Here is a 21885-nt window from a genome sequence, read left to right on the forward strand (position 1 = left end):
AGATGCGTTCGCAAAAGAAAGCTTATCGTCGGCAAAGAATATTATAATGTTCGCGAAGAACTCTCGTATCCGCGATCTGTGAGAATTGCGATATCGATAGGATCGTCATGAAGTGGAAGAAAGGACCGTGCGAGTTCCTGTCGCAGAAAACGTTCCTCATAATAAAGGATGACTTGGATATCCCGAAAGGTAATGTTTATTCGTATTCATTGCGTCAGCAATATTTTTTTAATCCATTCCTAAAATGGCACATTGATTATATCAATTCAAAAGCAAATTACCTAAGGATTTGATTTGATTGATTCTTTCCGAGATGTACAATATGCTAACGTGCTAATCCATTGAAAACCTACATTCTATTTTTGAAATGAAATCTTACGTAAATGAAGCTACACACGATAACGATATAGTCTTCTTATTAGAGTTATAGTCTTCTTTTAAGTATTCTTCCGTAGCATCTTTCAATTTACTTCCAAGCAGTTTCTAAGAATTAATTGTCGAAATTGCCTGATAACTGCAGTATTTGAAAAATGAATGAATGCACATAAACTTGAAACTTTTCGCGACTATGGCTTTCAATGGGTTAATCGATCTACGTTCTACATCGTCGACGTTTCAAGTCAACGATAGATCATCTCCTCGTCTAAATAGATTCGACCAAGGCAACAGGCGGCAGGAAGAAGGCAGCGACGAAAAATGCGGCGCACACCGGTACCTGGCCGCCGAAGATGAAGCGCGTGGCGTTCTGCGGGGAGGAGCCGCAGAGACCGAAGACGGCGAATCTCGCGAGGCCGAGCGTCCTGGACCCCGCGCTCGTGGATAAACTCGACATGTCATTGCTCAGTAAGGAATTGCTCTGCGACTCGATGACGCGTATTCATCGGTCATTCGTGAATGACAAGTCGGTCGGTGGGGGCATGACAACGACATTGTCGTCGTCGTCGTCGTCGTCATCGTCGTTGCTGTTGCCGTCGCCGCCGTCGACCACACGACGACGCCAGAGCGCCGTCGTCAGCGTCGCGACCACCACTTGGTCGTTCCACGGTGACGTTCCAGTGCGTCGTCAGCGACGGAGCTTCGAGCAGATTTACGAGCCGCACCGGTTCGCACCGGGCCAGATGGAGGAGATCGACCGATCGCGATCGTCCGCCGAAAGTCAGAAGGCCACGTCACACGCGGCCGCCGTGACACAGGAGCACGCCGCCGCCAAACGAAATTCCGACATCAGGAGGCTCGACGACAACAACAATAAGTTAGTAATAGATAAGATTGTGATAGCGATTGAACTGACAATACTCTTGCATACATCATTAAATAATATCGAACATTTGTATTTAGTTATCAGTGGATTATTAAATTTGGAAATCATTGAAAGAAAGGATATTTTGCTTTTTACTTATGGAAAATAATGATGTCATTATTTGAAGCTTATTAAAATCCGAAAATATCTTGCATTTTCCTTCTAAAAAAATAATCATGTTATTATTTAAAGCTCATTAAAATTCTAAAATGTCTTGCAGTCTACTTATGGAAAATAATTACATCACCATTTAAAGATTACGATTATTTCATTCGCTCTTACCACATTATACTTACGTAATCTGTATTCACGCAATTAGAAACAGTCCCCCCAAAGTGCTATCAACTGTGAAGAAGAAGAACTCGAGGACCGGTCTGTCGAGTGACCTGGAGATATTCACCGCCACGTCGGTAACGAGAAGCGCTCCGGAGCCCTGCAAGACCTGCGGACGTCCAGATCAGCCGGAAAGATTCCACAGTCATCCGAAGAGCAGTCAGATCAAGATCAAAGATCTCCCGACGCCGACGACGACGACGACGAAATCAAAACCCGTGATGCCATCGGTACCAAAGTCTATTCAAAAGCCGGTGGCGTTGAACTTCCGCAGCGACCGGAACAGAAACAAATTGGACGAATCGGACCCGATCGTTCCTCAGGACTCGGACCAGCAAGGCCGATCATCATCCGCGCCGATGAAACGAGGTCCCAGGACTGTCACATGCTATATATGCGGCCGGGAATTCGGCACTGCCAGCTTTCCCATACACGAGCCTAAGTGCATGGAGGTAAAGGCGGCCTCGACATTGATATTCTGAAATATAATAATTGCTTGGTAAACATCAATTAACCATCTGACCTTACGTTAAAATTATAATCTCTATTCAACAATATATAAGTGTAGTACGATACATAACTTACATTGTTGAGTAAGAAATTAGAATATTAATATAATTAATTGTTGGTTGATGTTTATCGCGTGATAGCACGATTTATTTTCTATCTCGAGTCTCCTATGCAATAAAGCCTTAAAATAGACGAAGTCTAAAATTAGAGTGAAAGGCAACTGGCATTTTGAAAGCAAGCAAAGGAAAGCAGCCAATAAATTTCCCCTTACGTGGAAGAGAATTTCATTACGGCTTATATTAATATAATAGCTTTGGAGCGATAGCGCGCATGTAATAAGTCAAGGCCCTTCCGCGAGATCGATGGTGGTGTAACGCCACGTTGCATATATCATCGAGCTCGATATCAAGATGCATTCGTACGCATTCGTGTAACCGATGTGTCATAGTTGAGCGAGAACTATAACGCAGGCGATCGGTTGCGGCAATTTGTGCGCGCTTACACGGCCGTGTCTTCGACCGACCCGGCCGTGTTTTTTTCCCGTAACGATGGATTATTTAATGAATGCTCTATACATTCTGCATCTGCGCGTTTGCACTACTTTAACGCTGAACGTGACGCCGGGCGATACTTATCTCACGTTCACGTTGCGATCCTCGCGATCGATAAGTAAAATTCGCGCTCGCACACACTCACCCTTAAGCTAACTACGCGATAAGCGTATATATATATATATATATATATATATATATATATATATATATATATATATTATATATTTTTTTATGAAATAAGAGACATTAGCCATCGCGGAGCAATGTGCTGCAATGTAAAATTAATAAAATAGTTGTAGGTTGTACGTTATACATTACGTTCTACATTGTCATTAAGAAGTCGCGTACAACAAATGCATTCGAAGTTTTTTTTATCAGAGAAAAGCGACTCTTCAAGTATTTTTTTTTCATAATGGCAGACTTATTTACTTGTTAATTATTGTTTCATTATATTTTAGAGTATATGTTTAGATATTTATTATTTATAATAGCTTCCTATTTATTTATTATCAAGTTTACTCAAGTCAATGTCTATATTACAGAAATGGGAACGTGAGAATAATTCGCTGCCTCCGTCTCAAAGACGGCCCAGACCGCAGAGACCTGTGGTTGGGATCGAGCACAATGATTGGAACGCAGCCGCATGGGAGCAAAGTCAGGTATATCGACATCGTCTGTTGTCGATAATATTAATCAAGTATTAAATATATCACGGACTTGCTATTCTTACACAGAAAAAGATTTTTGTTTTAAGAGCATTTTTTACTCTTGATACGTAAACATTGAAATAAAATTAAATAGATATCATTCATATCAAAATAAATATAATTTGATTATATGAAGAAATTTTATATATAGAATTCTACTAAAAATATATTTTTATTATTCAATAATAATTTTCATGAACTGAAAGAAAAAGTTTTGGAAGAAAATTAAAACATTATAGTTTTAACAGAAGAATTATAATTTCTTAAAATTAAAGTTAAATTATATTTCTATTGATATATTATTCTTAGAATTAGCTATTTGTATTATTAAATTAAATTATTAAAAATTCTTGTGATAATTATTTTTTAATTTTATTTCAAAAATATCGATTTGCTAATCAAAAAATCAAAATTAATTATAATATTAAAATCAAATTATCGTATTGTTAAAATTTAAGATTATTCAATCTTTGTAAGAAAAATATATATTGCTGCTTATATACCTATATGAAACAATAATTGTATTAATTGGAATGTATTAGATTTAATATATTAATTTTTTTTCTATATGTAGCGATGTGTTGTTTCCGCATGAACAAACATTGTTATTTGCGCTTCGTTAATTTTGACGCAATGCTTATTTGTCGATGACGTAAGGATCAATTATAGCACACGCTTTAAGAAGCTCTTTGGCAAAGTAAAATTGAATGCGAAAAGAATTGGAGAATTGAAATTAGATTTATCTTCGAAATCAGAAAAAGAGAAAATCTAAGTAATTTAAATTTTGAAAAATTCGTTACTACTTTATGCAGAATAGAGTTTGCATAACTCGCAAGAAAAATGTGTATCGCGTGCGCGGTATATGAAGATTTCGTGTCGTTCACGAGTGCGTGATTTTGACGTCGAATATTAAAGACTACTCTTTAACATCTCATATGCATACGACTCTCACGAGCGCATATTAAATAAGAATTGCGCGTTGTACGAGGAGGAGCTTCGATGATTATAAAATCAGAATTGTTCCTTATATATCGAATGATTAGTGATTTTAATGCTTCGTGATTATTAGCCATTTCAACTGCTGCAACTAATATACAACTATTGTTATATATTTAAAGATAGCTAGACAGACACTTTGTTCTTAACGAATAATCTTTTTCATACCGTTTTATAATTATTAATTAAATTAGTACTGTCTTTATCAATATCTTTATCAAATATATTAATTCATAATTAATATATTTCTTTATATAAGATTTAAATGTAATAACTATATATATTTTATTGTAATTATAAAAATACGAGAACCTGGAGTTTTTCTTTTGTAGGAGCAATTAGTTCCATGTGCGAAATGTGGGAGGACGTTTTTACCGGAACGATTACCAGTCCACGAGAGAAGTTGCAAAGCCACTCCAAAGGTACCAAACTCATTTTGCCACTTTGGCATTATGTTTTTTCAACATATCGTTTGTTCTTCTAGAATAATGAACGATCGGCCACGCCGGCGAATACTCGAAATGTTGTACCACCCACTGTTCCCTGTCGTGTTTGCGGTCGGAAATTCGGTACTAGAAGCATTAAAATCCATGAGCCTCAGTGCAATAGACGATGGGCACAGAATGATTCGACGAACCAGCAGAAAGATCAAGCCCTCTACAGGCAAAAATCAACTGGCAGCAATCAGGAAAATTCATCATCGATGTATCCAGTAAGTCCTGAGACATGAAAAATGTTCACGTTTTAAATTTGAGTCATTGAACATCTTTTGCATAAATATTTTTTTTTGCATTCAATCTTTTTAAAGGGATATACTATAGTAAATAATTTAGGCTAAGGATTGTTTTAGGGCGATTGATCAAATACATTATAATTTATACAACTCGAGAAATATTTCGAATTTCATTAAAAAATCTTTTAGAAGCATTTATAAGATATCAATCTATTGGAAAATGTAAAAAAAAGAATTTTTTTAGAAATGTTACTATGCGTACCCTCTTAATATTTTACAATGACAAATTAATTCAAAATTTTCATATATAAATGTTTTTCTGCGCGAAATTACTTATAAAATAAAGCATTCTTATCTCACGCAATACAGAAAGAACAGCTAAAATATCTAAAAACTACTCCAATAGAATATCTCTGAAAATAATTTTGTTGGGTCATCAAAATAAATAAAAATAATAGGACATTTAAGAACATTCAAATTGATTGCTAGAATATAAAACAATTTTGCAATATCATCATGTTCAAGTATTCTATATAATTACTTTATGATTCAACAAAATTATTTTAAAAAATCTGTATCTGATCAAATTTTTTAAAATATTACAGCAAAACAGTTTTTTTCGTGTAGAATTGTAAAATAAAGTAACTTGCTGGAAATAGAACATTAGAATCAAATCATATCGGGATAATGTTCTTCGAATGCTTTATAAATAGAAAAAGGGATAAACAGATGTAAATCATTTGATTCTAGGATTTATCGCAAAAGAGGACTATTACATGTTACATTTGTGGCCGAGATTTCGGATCCTCCAGTATTGCTATCCACGAGCCGCAGTGTTTAAAGAAGTGGCACGCCGAGAATGACAAGCTATCACCGGCTCGAAGAAGAAAGGAGCCGCAAAAACCCGAGATTATATATATACGTAAGCAGTCAATATTCTCGTCCCCGTAATACTGGCACGTATACATGAATATAAACGTAATCTGGAAACTAAATGACGACAGAATTATCGTCAGAGAGGTATACATTGCACGGAAAGAATGGTTTTGCTCATATTTCTAAAAATATGATAAGGTAGATCTAAAAATAATTTTGTTGAAAATCAAAATAATTGTAATAATATAGTAATAATAATTATATATAAATAATAATTATAATAACAAAATAATTATAATAAAATACACTATAAAAGCTTTTTACATTCTCACCAATTGAAACATTCTATACATAATTATTTTGTCCAACAAAATTCTTGTCAGATCTGAATCAAATCAAATTTTTAAATACTTCAGTAAAATCATTCTTTTTGTATAGAAATATAATTCAAAATAAAAATTCAATATTTTAAAGTTGAATTAAACTTATGGACTATTACTTACTTAATTATTTTTAATTTCGTTTCGTTAAATATATTTTTTTATCTCCTTCGCCTAGTGCAAAGGCAATCTTGAAAAGGATATATAATGCTCGGAATCGATCATTTTTTCGGAGCTATATATGTTATTCCTCAATACGCGATACAACGTTTGTCCTTTCGCGCATATTTCTATCTCTCACCTTGACGTTGATTCTGAATCCGCTGTCAGGGTCAAGAGCACTACGTACAGAGTCGAGTGAGTCAATTGGGCCGAAGCGATTACACGTGCATGTATGATTTATGATTCCATAATGTTCGCCGTATCCTGCTATAGAATGGAAGTGGGTGTAGTCCTGATTAATTATACATGCACCGCAGATGTATTCTCGATCGGGAGTGCCGCCGACACGGAAAGGACAAATCGATAATCATTGACAGAACGCGGTGACAATTTTCTCCATCCATGTCACTCAATTTTCATGTTCAGGAAAATGCACAAGGATTACAAGAGAGAATTTAAATCCGAGCGTCGCCGCATACATCGAGACTCGGCGGTAACTCGTGAATCTAAATTCTCTATCAGCAGATTTGCCTCGAAAATCGATCAGTCGAGATTGTTGAGTCAGATAACAGGCAAATCATTTGCAAATCGATTTCATAATCGAGCACCTCTTTAAAAGATACTCCTACGCTTTTCAAGGTTCGATACAATCGGCAATGACGACTTCACTGTTCGCAGAGGATCCCCGCACAGGAAATATGGTAATCGACCAGGCAGCGACGGCGGAGGTCAACTGGATGACGCACTTGAGTCAACTGGTACCCTGCAAACATTGCGGAAGGACTTTCAACCCTGATCGCGTGAACATCCATGAAAAAAGCTGCAAAGGGACCCGTTAAAAAATTCATCAACATGGAAAGAACTGAAATCTCTAGAAATTTGGCTGAATATAAATTTAGAAATAATTTTGTTGGACCACTGAATTTTTTATGGACATTCAAATTGATTATTAGAATATAAAAAGTTTTTATCATCATATTTAACTCTAACAACTAATTATTTTTATGGTCGAACAAAATTATTTTTAATTCTTTGGCCAAATTTTTAAGTACTTCAGCAAAATCGGTCCATGAATCTTCTTCACTTAAATGTTAGAACGTTATATTAATCAAATATCGCTTATGTACTTTCTAGAAGTGATTCATCTGTGTTTTTATACGAAATAACGTTAATTTTGTAACATAGCGTTCGTATGGGGACTCGCAGTTTTTTACTTAAAACTCGTTTCTGCTCAAGTTATTTTTATTAATTGCGGACGATTGTGTAATCGTCTATTATGTAATTAGTGATTTCTGAGTAAGCATCTAAAGTAATAATTTTAAAAGTGAGGCGATAATTTAGAATTCTGATTTACAACACCTGACGTGCACTTTGCGTGAACGCACGAATGTTGTTAGACGTTATCGATCAGTGATGTGCATAATTGTAACACGATTTATGTTTGATTACAATGTAAGTTAACCATCAACGTATATTATATGTACATGTCTTGGCGAATTATTATTCCAGTTCGTGATCATCTTGGTATCGATATTGGATTAGATCGGTTCCTTGTAGGTACGCTATGTTGTACTTTTTGTACCTAAAACGTATAATTAGAGGATAAAAGAAGACAGAGAGAGAGAGAGAGAAAGAGAGAGAGAGAGAAAAGAAAAAGATGAAAAATATAGAATACTAGGCTATATAAAAAAAATAAACGTCTTAGCGAGAAAACTCGATCAAACGACAATTTGCAATCAAGTCTTTACAACTTACTCACAAACGGACAAATTTTATAAAATAAAGTCCATTCAAAAAAGAAACTTACGTTTGAAGATAACCCCTTCTTGCTGACTAATCTTAAAATTACTCGTTAGGAAGATTCATCTTGATTTATAGAAGTTGCAATAGAAATGTCCCGAATTAAAAATACCGAATCTTTTATTCCTATTTTAAAATCCTTACGATAATCGACGCAAGTTCTCGAAGAGATTCGATACTCGTAGATGACAGCAAGGAGTCGATCGTGGGTCTGTTCTTTTTAGCTGAACTGACTGCACTAGTTCAGAGTTTATCTTTCTTCTTTCAGTGTGAGAAAGAGAGATAAACTGTGAACTAGTACAACCAGTTCAGTCAAAAAGAACAGGCCTATTTTCAATACTGGCAGTGAATATCGGAACGCAGCTAAAGATACACACTCGATCTCAAGGAGTTAGCAGTTTATAAGTTTGTTTTTTTTTGGATGAACTGATCGTACTAATTCACAGTTTATCTTTCTTTCTTATACTGGAAGAAGAAAGATAAACTCTGAACTAGTGCAGCTAGTTCAGCTAAAAAGAACAGACCCAAGGAGTATATAGAAGTCAATGGCTGCGTTCAGCAGAAAAAGCAGATCAATGAGCGTTCGGTGATTTTTCAATATGATTGATCAATTTCTTATGACTTAAAGATTAAATACTTATTGTGGACCGACACTAAGACCGACACGAACAGAATGAACAAGTTTTCTTTTGGTTCTTTCGCTGTGATTGGTTTGCGCGTTCCGTTCCGCTGTGGTCCTTGCTTTTAGATCTTCGTTGAACCTAAGTGTAAAAACCAATCATAATAAAAAATCACTGAACTGATTTGCTCACTGATCTACTTTCCCTGCTGAACGCAGCCTATGATTGCAGTACGTTACCAGCTAAAGCGGTGTCTACAATGAGATTTTAAGACGTAAGACTTAAGAAATTGGTCAATCGATTTATAGAAGAATAATTGATTATGGTTAGCTAATTTCTTAAGTCTTAGGCTGGTGTCCCATGGCGCGGAAATCCACAGCGGAACGGAACGCGCAAACCAATCACAGCGAAAGAACCAAAAGAAAACTTGTTCATTCTGTTCGTGTCGGTCTTAGTGTCGGTCCACAATAAGTATTTAATCTTTAAGTCATAAGAAATTGACCAATCATAGTCGATTATTCTTTTCATATTCGATTATAATTGATCAATTTCTTACTTCTTAAAGCTTAAATCACCTATTGTGGACCGACACTTATGTCTTAAAATCTCATTGTAGACGCCGCTTAATAACGAAATGAATTTTTAGTACTGCTGGTAGTGCCAGTACTGGTGAGTACATTAATAAGGAGTGAATATAGTTGTTGTTATTAATTTATTATTGAAAAAACTAATAGCAAACGTTACAAGTAGCGCGTTAACTACTGCAACTCTAACGTTTACATATTATTTGTGTAATAAAACATTATGAGTAATAGAAGAAAAAGTTCAGAAGATTTGGATAATGCATTCCCTTCAAAACAAACTAAAAATACCTCTTTTCAATGTAAGTTACATTATGATTAAGCAAAGTTTTGCTAGCAGTTTGTCAGCATAGTTAAATAGAATATTAAGCTAGGTTATTGTTAATTATATTTGTTTTTTCGATAATCTGTTGCTATATATGTTGATATATATTCTGTTAGCAAAAATAGAATAGAATTAAATAGGTTAGAATTATTTTACAGTGAAATATATTATTTAAATTATAGCATATTCTGCTCAGTTTCTACAGTAACTTTGCTATCATATTTTATTAATAAATTTTTTTTACATTTCTATTGATGAAAAAATTTGTAGCAAATTTTATTTTCAACTGATTTGATAATTTCAGGTGTTATTTTACAATTTTATAAAATTTAGTAATTATTTAGAATATCGGTCTTCACTTCTAATTTTGATAAAATTGGGCTCAATCGACGCGGTTTCACTCAAAATAAAAGAATCTGACAGAAAAACGCGGCGGTCTACCTTGCGAACCGAGATATTAAGTGATAAAGTTGACACTTTTTTGATTTGAAAAAATTTGTCATAGTGATTCGATATAGCGCTATGCGCTATGTGTGCGTACTTTAGCTGCATGCGCTGTGCATCATGATGTGCAAATTTTAAAACAAGTGAAGCATTAGCATTGTCTATGACATCAGCAACAATGCAATTATTCATATTTATTCAATTATTAGCAAAAAGAGATGAGTTAAGTAAATTTTCTAATTCAATGTGGTGTGTTGGCATCAGTAATAAATTGTGAAAAATGAATTAAATATTAACAAGGAAACATTGATGTTCCTATGTCACAAGAGATATTTTTCATCAGCTGAATTAAAAAAGAAACAAGTTTTGAAGTAATGGTTTTTTAAGAAAAGTGCAAAAGTAAGAACATAGTTTATTTGTAGCAATTTATACATCGAAACAATCTGTAAGATTGTAGCATGTTTTTTAATCAAAATCTGAGATGAAGACCAGTATTTTAAATAATTACCAATAATTTGATTATTATATACAATTATATAATTCATCTATTTATTTTATAAGACTCTTTTTTTCAGCTGCTTTCAATAACTTAAAAAAATCTGAATTTTTCGAGGATTTTTCAGTCGCCAAATCTGAAACTTATACAACAAAAACTTTGAACACAATCAATACTATTCTTGTCAGCCCAAAACAGGTATTGTTTTATGTTTTAAAATGTAAAAATAAAATTTAAAAGTAAATATTTTGCAAATTATGTTAATTAAAATTAATATTTTTTACAGAAAATGAATATGTTAAAAAAATTTAAATCAATTATTAAAACTTAAAGAGAATTTTTAAAAATTTATGATTAATAATGTCTACAGAAAGGCAATCCATTATTGAAGTTTATAACAAATGCACTATGGGAATATTCCGACATTATACCAGACTATGTAATGGGCAAAACTACATGTGCTCTTTTTTTATCAATCCGTTATCATCAACTGAATCCTGATTATATTCATGAAAGGCTGAAATTATTAGGCAATGCTTATAACTTAAGAGTGCTTTTGGTACAGGTATGTAACTTTAGTAATATTTTATAAAATACTTAACTATGATTATGATGTTTTGTATATTAAATATGATTAAATGCAATTATATTATTAATATGCAATATTATAATATCAATGCAATTTTTCAATTTCAATCATTTATATTCATAAGTTATAATTTTTCAAGTTTTTATGTAAATTAACAAATTTGTATAATCTTTTATATCTATATTAAAATGCTTCTTTTTATTTAGATTGATGTTGCTGATCCTCATCATGCTTTAAAACATCTAACAAGGATTTCCATTTTGGCAGATATGACAATGATATTAGCATGGAATGCGGAAGATGCAGGAAAGATTATTGAAACTTACAAAATATATGAAAACAAACCTCCCGACGATATTATGGAACGCAACGATATAGCGCCCCATCAAAAAGTATATTTTAAACATAAAAAGAGATTAAAAATATTTATTTACAATTACATAATTAATATTTATTGCAGTTGGTTAATGCTTTAACAACAGTAAGATCTGTAAACAAAACTGATGCCACAACTCTTCTTACAACTTTTGGTATATTAACTGACATTATAAAAGCACAACCTAGTACTTTGGCTTTGTGTCCTGGATTTGGTTTACACAAAGCTCAAAAGCTTCACAAAATTTTGCATGAACCTTTTTTACGTGCGTAAAATCAATACAAAATAAAGAAATGTATACATATATATTGAATATCTTATGCAATGATGAAATTATATATCATATAGAATCAATGAATTTATAATTAAATATTTTTTATAAAAGGAAGGGAAGTAGTCGATATTATATTTAATTTCTGATTTATTAAAGGGAAAAATTTAGCTGTGATTTTGAATTGTTACATCGTGAGTCTTGAAATTACATGTGATTTATAGTATAAGCATTTTGATTTTTAATTTATAAATCAAAAAAAGAAAAAGATTTATTAGACGCATTAGATCTTACTTATTGAAATTGTTTATTGTTACTATCAATTGTCCAATGTTATTTTCGACCAAATGTACAATGAAATGATATATTTATAATTAGGATTAGAAATGTTAGATTTAAAAATAATTTTAATCTAAAATAATATAATATAACAATAATATAAAAATATTTGAGGTAAAATTAAAAATTGATCTTATGTGTTTTATAGTTTAACTAAGAAAAATGAGGGAAAAAATGGAATGAAACAGAAGATACATTTTTCTAAAACGTTTTTATAAAATTTTTTTTAATTTTAGCAGATTGAATTGATTAGGGTGGGAAATATGTAGGAAATAACTTTTCAATGTAAAAATATAATAGACATCATGTTACGCGATTGACTGTCAAATAAAAAATTGTTGGTATCTTAAAGATATTTTTATCAGCCGATCGCGACAGCATGCCTATAAATATTTTCATTAATATATAATACCGAGCGAAAAATTAAAACTTAATCATGGATGTAAGGATAGAATACAATGACGTGGGAGTGAAAAACAAAGAGGGGAATGAAATTAGTTGCGTTCAGCATAAAAAGCAATTTTGCAACTATTGTAAGATTCTTCAATAGATTGGTTTATACATTTAGATCCATTAGGAAATTAAGGGCAATCATATCGAAGATTTTTGTCTTCTCTGCTGAATGCAGCCATTGAAAACGGATATGAGGGATTATAATGGCGGCGACACGGATAATTTCATTAGTTGTGATCTATTATAACATATGGAAATTGAGTTTATATTTTGAAACAAAGTAAAAATTATAAAAGTAAAGAAATTTATTAGATGTAGAATACCGTCAAGGACTTATTACAAATGTTTTGAAGCATTTTTTTATTAGTGCATTAGTAAAATTCTTTTTTTTTGATTAGACAATCAAATCCTTCGAAGCGTTTGTAGTGTTATATTGACTATAGCCTTCGATATATAAAATCGCAGATACTCTAATAGATTTTTTCTTTTATAATTTTCATCTCGTTTTAAAATACAGAATCGGTCTCTTGATCGTTATAATCTCGAATAACATCGAATAATATAACAGACAAAAAACTGAGGTATCAAAATAGCCGTAATGTTTTTTCCTTTTATTTCGCAGATCTTATTCCCCGCCTAAAAAAATATTTATATAAATATTTGTATAAATACTTTGCTCCGTCCACATTATTCTTGTAAACCAGAGTTTTGATATAGAAAAAGATAAGACAATGTGTGGGTAGAAGCAATTCATGTAAATCAGGACAGGAGATGTAAATCGTCATGCATCTGACGATATATCTGCTACTAACTTGTTTCATGTAATAAATAAGTAGTAGAAATCATAATTATTTATTACATATATAATGATTTCAACTTACGATTATACACATGTAAAAGTTGCATTACATTTGAATTTTTCAATTTATACAAATGTGTTCTCTCGCATTGGCCGGTGGCTTAGGAATTTCTAATAGACCACCTATCAGAAGATTAATAACTAATTGTCCAATTGATAACGTGGACAATTTAGTTTATCCAATGGCAGACCCGTCGACGACGCGGCGACCGCGCCGCCCGGGTCGCGCACGCGCAGCCCGACACGCATTGGCCGACGGCGGCAGTGCGGGGGCGCAGGAGTGCGCGCCGCCGCAACGCGGCGCTCTCTTCACGCATAAGAGGCGACGTTCGGGCTCACAACGGATAGCTTGTTCTTTCCGAGGGAGTCCGCCATAGTTGGTGCACGTATTATTTGGAACAGGCCGTCGGCAATCGGACAACATCCAAGATGGTACGTAGCCGCGTCGCGACGCCGTTGCCGCGGGTTTCTCCCGCGCGCCATCGCGTTCGCGCGACCGCCAATATTTTTCACCGATACCCCGCGGAAAGGACCCTCGCGACGGCGGTGGCGGCCAAGCACGCCGCCGAGGCTCGTCTCTACGACCGAACTTCCGCACGAGGGGGGCGCCTCCTCTCCCTCCTACCCTCCTCTTGCTCGTGGAACCGTGCTCGGTCGCTCGCTCCTCCTGCAACTCACCGCGGCCGCCGTCGATTACTTCGGATTGCGCAATTTGCCCCGCACGGAATCCCCGTCAGCGTTCCGACCAGCGAAAGAATGAATCTGGATTGTCGATCACCGCATGGGATGCGTCATCGCGGACGCGAGTCCAAGAAATTAAGCCGTCACGTTCGACGACATCGCAACGTGTTCCCCGTGAGCGGAAATATGTTCCGTCGTCTCGCAACGTGTCGCGCCTCGCGTGGCTGCCGACACGCAACGTGCTCGTTGAGGGGAAACGGGGAAAGGAGGAGGTCGGCGAGACAACGCTGTTCTTCGAAATCCTCCCTCGATTGCGATTCTCCCTCTGAAATCGAGAATCCGCACTCGGGGAAAATTGCGTCGATTGTCCCCGGAAAGTCGTCACGAGATGCTCCGAACAAAGGAAATATGTTTCGAACAGCGAAATATGTTGCAACGTGGCGTGATGGAGCTCGCGTGTCTGTCGACACGCAAGGCAACGTGCTCGTTAGAACAGCGTCGTTCCCTCGGGACTTTCGTCAACGATGATTCCGGGGACAATGGATTGAGACCGAAAATTCACATGCGAAAAAATGCTGCTAACGTTTCGAAGGGTTCCTTTGTGGTATTGTGCAACATGTCATGTAACATGTGATTACTGAAAAATGTAACGCGGTATATAGATAGATATGTCTATAACAGTGAGATGATATCTTCTTTAAAATTAATTCGAGACAATTCTGCGTATTAAAATACTTCGACGAATCTGGAGTGCGTTCCAATATGGTTAGTTTTGGAGTCTATCACAAAGGTATTTTGTTTTTGTGACAATTAAAACATGATTTAATACTCGGTATATTGTGAAAAGGTCGTTTTCTAATTGAATTTGTGAAAGATCCATTTTTCTGCAATGTTGCAATATGTTGCAATAGTCATATGAGAAAGTATATATATATATATATATATATATATATATAGTAAAGTAGAGTATAGATAACTGTTAATTTAATTTTTATATTTGTACATTTATGTGTATAGACATAAATTATTGATTAATTATGATAGGTTTTAGTAATAAACGATTGTCCCAGCAAGATGAAATATACTTCAATTGTTGAATATCTGTTGTTGCAGGTGAACTTTACAGTAGACGAGATCCGTGCCATGATGGACAAGAAGAAAAACATCAGGAATATGTCCGTCATTGCGCACGTCGATCATGGAAAGTCAACTCTGACCGACTCCCTTGTATCTAAGGCAGGTATTATCGCTGGTGCCAAGGCTGGCGAGACCCGATTCACAGACACGCGCAAGGACGAACAGGAGCGTTGTATTACCATTAAGTCCACGTAAGTTCACGTTCCTCGTGTTCTTCCTCTGAATTTTACATTATTTATTTTCAGTACGCATTAATATCTCTCTCATTCACTGCTTTTCTTTCAGTGCTATTTCCATGTTCTTCGAACTCGATGAGAAAGATTTAGTTTTTATCAAAAATCCCGATCAACGTGACAAAGACGAGAAGGGCTTTTTAATTAATCTGATTGATTCACCTGGACACGTAGATTTTTCAAGCGAAGTCACAGCTGCCCTTCGTGTTACTGATGGAGCCCTCGTTGTTGTCGATTGTGTATCCGGTATGTGTTATGATTTTCTTTCCCTATATATCAGTCTCTTTGAAAAAGTTAATCTTCCAGCATACAAGGGTTACTCTGCAGTATACCGTTTGGTTTGCATAAACTGATCGGTATACATTGACAGTGCTGACAGTGCAATGGAAGAAGAATAAAAGCAATTGTATTTAAACGCTGTTAATGGACCTCTATCTTTATGTCCGTTATTAACATCGCTACGATACAAATGCTACATTATCCTTTTGTCATCTATGATATATCAAGATGTCTACTTTTTAGAAAAAAAGATCTGGAATTCTTATTCACTTCTTTTTTCTTTTATTTTTAAAAATCAGAATATTTTTGAATTTTATTACATATTATATTACATATTATATTACATATTCGGAAAATTTTTTGAAATTTTATTTCTAAATGTAAATTTTTTCTCAGAAAAAAATTTTTGTAATTTTGATTTTACAATGCGAGCTGGTAATCATTCAAGTTAACAATCGATACGATATACTTATTCCTATATATTATGTATGTATGTGTATGCTATATATGGATAACTTGCGAAATTTTATGAAAAAAATTCAATGTCCCCTTACAATGAGTGAATTAAAATATTTATATTCAAATTTAAAATTTTAAACTTTATTATTCTTTGTGATCAGAAAATTAAGAGAAGCACAATACAATAAAATATATAATAAAATAAATTTATTTTAAAATTTAATAATTCTTTAATTTTATCGGGAATTTTGGACAAAAATATTTGAAAACTTCGAGAATTTTCAGAAATTTTTTTTATATTTAAAAAATAGACATCCTTGATTGTTTTCAAAATATATTCAGTGTTTTATAGTAATGCAATTCTTACAAGAAAACAATTGACTTTAACAATTTTGTTGAATGAGAAAAGCAATTGCAATTATTGACTTATTTTTGCTTAGGCGTATGCGTACAAACTGAAACTGTATTGCGACAGGCGATCGCTGAGCGTATCAAGCCCGTTTTATTCATGAATAAAATGGATCGTGCTTTGTTGGAACTTCAGCTTGATAGTGAAGACCTCTATCAAACCTTCCAGCGTATCGTCGAAAATGTAAACGTTATTATCGCGACGTATTCCGACGATGACGGTCCTATGGGAGAAGTTAGAGTAAGTGAAATACAAAGTATTTTATATATATATATATATATAATAAATTCCTAAACATATATTTGTTATATATAGGTAGACCCCAGCAAAGGTTCTGTAGGTTTTGGTTCCGGTCTTCACGGCTGGGCTTTCACCCTAAAACAATTCTCCGAAATGTACGCCGAGAAATTCAAGATTGACGTGGTAAAACTTATGAATAGATTATGGGGTGAATCCTTCTTCAATCCCAAAACCAAAAAATGGAGTAAACAGAAAGAGGCAGATAATAAACGATCCTTCTGCATGTACGTCTTAGATCCAATTTATAAGGTGAGCAATCATTACACAACGTTACATAAGATCATCTACGATTATCACTATGAAAGATATTGTTAACTAAGACAAAAAATATTATTTGCAGGTATTTGATAGTATTATGAACTATAAGAAGGAGGAAGCAGACAATCTTCTGCAGAAGCTGGGTATCGTGCTGAAGCCCGAAGATAAAGATAAGGATGGAAAGGCTCTATTAAAGGTATTTTTTCTATCATGCAGATATATATATGTTCTATAGAAATAATGATGATAATTTTATAGCTTTTTTTTCTGACACCTCTTCCGATTTATTATAATGAGGGAACGCTAAATTCTGAGAAACATTTGAAACAATTATACACTGATTCATTTTCCTTGGAATGTATTTTTCATCGTGTTGTATGATTTTTTTAGGTTGTTATGAGAACATGGTTGCCTGCTGGAGAAGCTCTTCTTCAAATGATTGCCATTCATCTGCCCTCTCCTGTAACTGCTCAAAAATACCGTATGGAGATGTTGTACGAAGGACCGCTCGATGATGAAGCTGCTATTGGAATTAAGGTTCGTGATATGTGCTAATTTTTTGAATATCTAATATTAACAGATACATGATGATAAATATTTCACAGACCTGTGCTGAACGTAATGAAGAAAGTTAGAAATACTGAGTTGATAGAAGAGTCATTAATAATTATTGTAAGTAAAGAGATTTAATTTTTTTTTATTAATTAAATTGTTTTTTAATTAGAATTGCGATCCAAATGGGCCATTGATGATGTATGTCTCGAAAATGGTACCGACATCGGACAAAGGACGTTTCTATGCTTTCGGCCGAGTATTTTCGGGTAAGGTGTGTACTGGCATGAAGGCCCGCATCATGGGACCCAACTTCCAACCAGGCAAGAAGGAGGATCTGTATGAGAAAGCTATTCAGCGTACTATTCTGATGATGGGTCGTTACGTTGAAGCTATCGAAGATGTGCCTTCTGGTTAGTATTAAATTTGGGCTTATTTTATTTTTAATTGTATATATGTATGATGTTTGTTCTTTACAGACCTGTTCTGACTTGTTTATGATAGATACATAGAACGGCCAGCTGATTTAACGAAATGAAATTACAATTACTTAATTATATATCCACATGTGATAACTCATAGTTTGTCTGTACAGGTAATATTTGCGGTCTTGTCGGCGTCGATCAATTTTTGGTTAAAACTGGTACCATTACAACGTTTAAGGACGCGCACAACATGAAAGTTATGAAGTTCTCTGTGTCGCCTGTTGTACGTGTTGCAGTCGAGCCAAAGAATCCCGCTGATTTGCCAAAATTGGTTGAAGGTTTGTAAGCTTCGTAATTTATATTAAGTCTAGATGTAATCACATTTTGCTGGAAGTCTGTATGATTTAACATGATGAGAGATTTATCGAGCATTGGGTTATGAAAACCATGATTAAAATTTTTCCATCTGAGGATATATTAAATTTCGTTAAATATCGTTGAATATATCGCAGCGTTTATGATTCAAATAAGCTCAATTCGACAGGTCTCAAACGTTTGGCAAAGTCCGATCCTATGGTACAATGTATCATTGAGGAATCCGGCGAACATATCATCGCCGGTGCTGGAGAATTGCATCTTGAGATTTGTCTCAAGGATCTGGAAGAGGATCATGCGTGCATTCCGATCAAGAAGTCCGATCCTGTTGTGTCATACAGAGAAACGATCTCCGAACAGTCGAATCAAATGTGTCTGTCGAAATCTCCGAACAAGCACAATCGTCTGTTCATGATGGCTTGTCCAATGCCAGATGGTCTCGCTGAGGATATTGACAGCGTAAGTGTTTTTTTTTTTTTCCCAAGAAAATTAATTTTTCATTAATATCTTAAAATAAAGCTAAACGTAATATTCAAAAAAATGGAACGTTAGCATGATAATTTATATTAATCAATTTCAAGGTTTGAACCAAAAATAAATTTTGATGTGTCGACTTTTGCAGGGCGAAGTTAATCCGCGAGATGATTTCAAAGTGCGTGCTCGTTACTTGAACGAGAAATACGATTACGATGTGACGGAGGCGAGGAAAATCTGGTGCTTCGGACCTGACGGTAGCGGTCCTAACATATTGGTCGACTGCACCAAGGGTGTACAGTACCTTAATGAAATTAAGGATTCTGTGGTAGCTGGATTCCAATGGGCAACAAAAGAGGTAAAAAGGAAATCTCTTATCTTAAATCGAATATGAATTTGTTGTCGAATGTTCGTCGTTAATTCACTTTTATGTTACCGCAGGGCGTTCTTTCGGAGGAGAACTTGAGAGGCGTACGTTTCAACATTCATGATGTAACATTACACGCCGACGCAATCCACAGAGGAGGTGGTCAAATTATCCCTACCACAAGACGGTGCCTTTATGCCTGTCTTCTCACTGCCTCACCCCGTATCATGGAACCCGTATACTTATGTGAAATTCAGGTAAATTCATCAAAATTGACTTGGTGACGACATACGTTGTCGATTTTATATATGAGAAAAAGTCGACGAAATGAGCAAATATCGAAATTATATTTTTACAGTGCCCAGAGGTAGCGGTTGGCGGTATTTATGGTGTGTTGAATCGTAGAAGAGGTCACGTATTCGAAGAACAACAAGTGGCGGGTACTCCCATGTTCGTCGTTAAAGCGTACCTTCCCGTAAACGAATCCTTCGGCTTCACTGCCGATCTGCGCTCCAACACCGGTGGCCAAGCTTTCCCACAATGCGTGTTCGATCACTGGCAGATCCTGCCGGGTGATCCAATGGAGCTCAACTCTCGACCTTATCAAGTTGTACAGGTTTGTATTTTTAATTCTTTTTTTTATTTTAATATTAACTTAACTTTTTTTTTATTTTAATATTAATTCTTTTTTTTATTTTAATATTAACATTTCTCTTTATTGGCTTATGTGATTGTTCATTATTGAGCATTTTGATATTCTTGTGTCTTACCACGTGCATAACTGATGGCGGTGACGATCAATACTCCGCTGTTTTTATTCTCGTGGAAAAGAAAACGTTTTTTAGTTTTGGTATTCCAGTTAATTGTGCTGGTTTACTCGAATAGGGAAACGAACAATTTTTTTCCAATAAAGAAACTTAGATCGAAACATTGTGCTTATTGCAATATTACAATATTATGATATTTTAATGAAAATTTGTATTTTCTTGCAGGATACACGTAAGAGGAAGGGTTTGAAGGAGGGTCTCCCAGACTTGAATGCATACCTTGACAAATTGTAACCTCAAGTCCGCGCACCATATTTAAATACCTATTTAAATATTGTAATTCGATTAATATCGCTAAAGCTGTTGTATACAATTACAACATCGATTTACTATGAATTTTGTTTTGCGCAATCATCCATGAGAGACACGCAATTATAAATACGAACAAGAGTAATAAAATGTAATTATAATGAAGGAAACGAAAAAAAGGAATATGCGGCGTATATCTGCATGTAAAAGTGCAAAGGGGTATATTTTGTACATTTATTTAATTAAGAACGGTAACAAGATCGACCGGTTGCTTACGTTTTTTTAGCATATTGGGTGAATAGCTATGATTGTTATTATGGCGTTTACCGCGCCACTCTTTGTTTAAAGGAGTAAAAAATAATTCTGTAATTGTTTACATTGCCTCTTTTTTTACTGGAATTTAATATTTTACTTTATATTGAACTCTTTCAACCAATTGGATGCGAATGGTTCCCGAAGCTACTAATACTAAAGAGGAAGAATCATCACAACAATGTACTCATACTACAAAAATATCAAGAAATTAAAGCTGGAATTACGAAATAGAACAGCGCCGAGTTTTCCTTTATTTCCCTTAATTAATACAATCGTGATGATTACTAATTAAGTTTAATCAATTTATTTTAATAAAAGTATTGCATGATTAATTTTTAACTTATAAAATTTCACTTACATTTAACAGAATGACTTTTTCTAACACTGACACTTTGCAAATGTTTAATGGCGCATTTTTTAACTTCGAACGTATCTTCGAATCTATCTTGATTATATTTTCTTAAACAAATTGCATTAGCTTTTTTTTATTATATCTATTGTAAATGCTACATACTTTTTTATATCAAGATTATTGATATTACGTACATTGATATTACGTCATCATAGTAATGTCAATGCGGTAAATTATTTTCGCGAACGAAACAAATATTATTTCTACACTTTGCAATATTACGGGATGGAGTCTCGGAGTTGCATAGGTATCACCAACAGCGGATCGTTGCATCGTGGCATATCTGTATAGATGGACCACGTACGCTCAACACAGTCAAAGATGCCTGAAACAAATACATTATAGATTCTCAATCAGTTCCTGAAGTCTTTCGCAATTTTTTCTCTTTTTATTTGCGTTTGAGACATTCATAGTATTCGCAATTCCATT

The 21885-nt window shown here is 34.5% G+C and overlaps 4 protein-coding genes and 2 long non-coding RNA genes across 14 annotated transcripts in view; 3 read left to right on the top strand and 3 right to left on the bottom strand.

Annotated features, from left to right (window-relative positions):
- Nucleotides 1-53: 53 nt before the first annotated feature.
- On the top strand, nt 54-8184 carry LOC112552237 (uncharacterized). 5 transcript variants are annotated; one of them, XM_089071115.1, is made up of 9 exons: nt 54-189; nt 652-1252; nt 1620-2085; nt 3240-3356; nt 4733-4822; nt 4885-5112; nt 5884-6055; nt 6978-7044; nt 7191-8184. In XM_089071115.1, the coding sequence occupies exons 1-9, from the start codon at nt 108-110 to the stop codon at nt 7345-7347; spliced, it is 1980 nt and encodes a 659-aa protein (XP_088927241.1). In that variant the 5' UTR covers nt 54-107; the 3' UTR covers nt 7348-8184. The 5 variants fall into 5 exon arrangements, with proteins under 5 accessions (XP_088927241.1, XP_088927243.1, XP_088927242.1 ...); XM_089071117.1 differs by having other exon boundaries at nt 7230-8184; XM_089071116.1 differs by lacking the exon at nt 6978-7044.
- On the bottom strand, nt 941-6869 carry LOC148937718 (uncharacterized). Of its 3 annotated transcripts, none has more exons than XR_016138019.1 (5): nt 6691-6869; nt 5910-6123; nt 2415-5119; nt 2219-2310; nt 941-2111 (listed from the first exon to the last, which is right to left on the bottom strand). It is a non-coding gene; the product is annotated as an uncharacterized LOC148937718 (long non-coding RNA). The 3 variants fall into 3 exon arrangements; XR_016138018.1 differs by having other exon boundaries at nt 2219-2324; XR_016138017.1 differs by having other exon boundaries at nt 2219-2341.
- Nucleotides 8185-8757: 573 nt separating the features above from the next.
- LOC148937719 (uncharacterized) lies at nt 8758-9586 on the bottom strand. Its single transcript, XR_016138027.1, has 2 exons — nt 9211-9586; nt 8758-9112 (listed from the first exon to the last, which is right to left on the bottom strand). It is a non-coding gene; the product is annotated as an uncharacterized LOC148937719 (long non-coding RNA).
- A 19-nt stretch (nt 9587-9605) lies between these two features.
- Nucleotides 9606-12743, top strand: Ercc1 (DNA excision repair protein Ercc1). The gene is made up of 5 exons (XM_011631605.3): nt 9606-9854; nt 10897-11015; nt 11188-11382; nt 11613-11798; nt 11867-12743. Exons 1-5 carry the CDS (start codon nt 9776-9778, stop codon nt 12053-12055), a joined length of 768 nt encoding a protein of 255 aa, XP_011629907.1. The 5' UTR covers nt 9606-9775; the 3' UTR covers nt 12056-12743.
- A 1233-nt stretch (nt 12744-13976) lies between these two features.
- On the top strand, nt 13977-21277 carry eEF2 (eukaryotic translation elongation factor 2). The gene is made up of 14 exons (XM_011631608.3): nt 13977-14136; nt 15499-15713; nt 15808-16001; nt 16934-17142; nt 17218-17451; nt 17543-17656; nt 17851-17997; nt 18185-18425; nt 18608-18775; nt 18982-19271; nt 19435-19644; nt 19728-19910; nt 20012-20269; nt 20646-21277. Exons 1-14 carry the CDS (start codon nt 14134-14136, stop codon nt 20712-20714), a joined length of 2535 nt encoding a protein of 844 aa, XP_011629910.1. The 5' UTR covers nt 13977-14133; the 3' UTR covers nt 20715-21277.
- Nucleotides 21265-21885, bottom strand: part of tan (C45 family peptidase tan) — a 39720-nt gene continuing 39099 nt past the window's right edge. For all 3 annotated transcript variants that reach the window (XM_089071137.1, XM_089071136.1, XM_011631606.3), the window contains one exon: nt 21265-21781. In XM_089071137.1, coding sequence (XP_088927263.1) covers nt 21675-21781 — 107 coding nt within the window. In that variant the 3' untranslated portion in view covers nt 21265-21674. The remainder of the gene's footprint in view (nt 21782-21885) is intronic.

Source organism: Pogonomyrmex barbatus, unplaced genomic scaffold, assembly GCF_055798465.1.
Source record: "Pogonomyrmex barbatus isolate J1 unplaced genomic scaffold, ASM5579846v1 scaffold11, whole genome shotgun sequence".
NCBI classification, from domain to species: Eukaryota; Metazoa; Arthropoda; class Insecta; order Hymenoptera; family Formicidae; genus Pogonomyrmex; species Pogonomyrmex barbatus.